We start from the raw sequence: 1,618 nt of genomic DNA, 5'->3' as shown, positions 1-1,618 counted from the left end.
TTTTTTTCCTGTATACCCAATTGCCTCAATACAATTTATTATATGGTTCATCTTCATTGCTGATTTGAGGTGCTACCTTTATCTTGTACTAAATTCTCATTTAGTATTTAGTGTATTGCATCTTTCTTGCTGTCATTTTTGTTCCATTATTCTACTTGTCTGATGCACCAAGACTACAGTGTTTTATTCACTGAAATGTTTTATAACAAATTTTATTATATCATTATGCTAGTCTACCCTCATTTCTGTTTCTTTTCCAGCTATTCTTGTCTATTTCTTCATATCAACATTACATCTTTTTCCCTAGTTAAAACATTTTAATGATTCTAATAGTAATTCTAGTAATATCTAAACCTGTTAGTATTTTCCTAGGATCACATTAAATTTATAAATTAATTTAGGCTTATGGCATCTTTTGACATTGAATATTCCTACTCAGAAACATGGTATGTCTTCATATTTGTTCAGGTCCATTTTAATGATCTTCAGAATTTTTTTTTATTTTTAAAAATCTTTAATATAAAAATTTCAAAAACATAAAAATAGAATAATATAGTAAATCACAACCAAGGGCCTGTTATCTATCTTCAGTAATTATCAACACATGGCCAATATTGTTTAGTCTTACTCCCTCCCTTAGTATTTTAAAACAAATCCCAGACATGTTCAGAAATATTGTAAACTTTTCTTCATACAGGTATGTGCATTTCTTCCTAAGCATTCATAGGCATTTTATCTAACTATGGGTTGTTGTTTATATATATGATGATTTATTTCTGTACATCAATTTTGTACCCTTTCATTATTTTTAAAATATAGGTCTGTGCTAACTTAAACACTTTAACTATATTAATTCACTTGATTCCTATTTAAGGTGCTTAAAATAGCACCTAGCACCTAGTAACTTCTAGTATTTGTTAAATAAATAAAAAATAATAAAACCTGAATACAGAGAAATTGACTCTCCTAAATGTCAGAATAGTTTAAGGAAAGAACTGAAGTTCTGTAATCTGCTTTTTCACAACTCTTGTTGAATTAACTTTCCTCCTGCATACATATGCATAGTTGCTAATTTAAACAACCTCTTTCATTTTAAAGATTCACCGATTATCAGTCCAGCTAATTCTGCAATCAATTTAAGTGGAGCTCAGGACCTGACCCGGAATAAGAATGTTGTGAAGCCACTGGCTTTATCTTTGCAGGTTGTAGGGAAGACATTTGCCACAGGTGATGTTTTCCTCACTTATATTTCTTTGGTAAATACATAGTCTATAGAAGACTTATGTGAAATTTAATCAACAAATTGATAGAAGAAAACAGAAGCTGCTCATATCTGCCAGTTGAAGATAGAAGTGGGACTGTCTGTAATAATGTATTATCGTATGAAACTTTGTGTTCTCTGTGTTCCAACCAGAAGAGTCAGGGAATGATATTTGGTGCACAGAGGAGACGCAGCAGTTTGATTCTGTTTAACAAACATCTCTTGGGCACCTACTGTGACTAGGAACTGGGGATACAAAGATAAGTAAGGCCCAATTCCTGATTCCTAATGTCTTTGTAATCTAGTGGAGGAGAGAGACCTATAACAAAATATTTTCAGTGTCCTGCAACAAATATG

The 1,618-nt window shown here is 31.5% G+C and overlaps 1 protein-coding gene across 2 annotated transcripts in view; it reads left to right on the top strand.

Moving 5' to 3' along the window:
- The window catches only part of LOC103600073 (GREB1-like protein), an 89,161-nt gene that overhangs the window by 69,707 nt on the left and 17,836 nt on the right, over positions 1-1,618 (top strand). For both annotated transcript variants that reach the window (XM_008584308.1, XM_008584309.1), the window contains exon 7: positions 1,099-1,227. In XM_008584308.1, coding sequence (XP_008582530.1) covers positions 1,099-1,227 — 129 coding nt within the window. The remainder of the gene's footprint in view (positions 1-1,098; positions 1,228-1,618) is intronic.

The sequence above is a fragment of the Galeopterus variegatus genome, unplaced genomic scaffold (assembly GCF_000696425.1).
Source record: "Galeopterus variegatus unplaced genomic scaffold, G_variegatus-3.0.2 Scaffold3214, whole genome shotgun sequence".
Lineage (NCBI taxonomy): Eukaryota > Metazoa > Chordata > Mammalia > Dermoptera > Cynocephalidae > Galeopterus > Galeopterus variegatus.
This window is presented reverse-complemented; position numbering and strand designations above follow the sequence as displayed.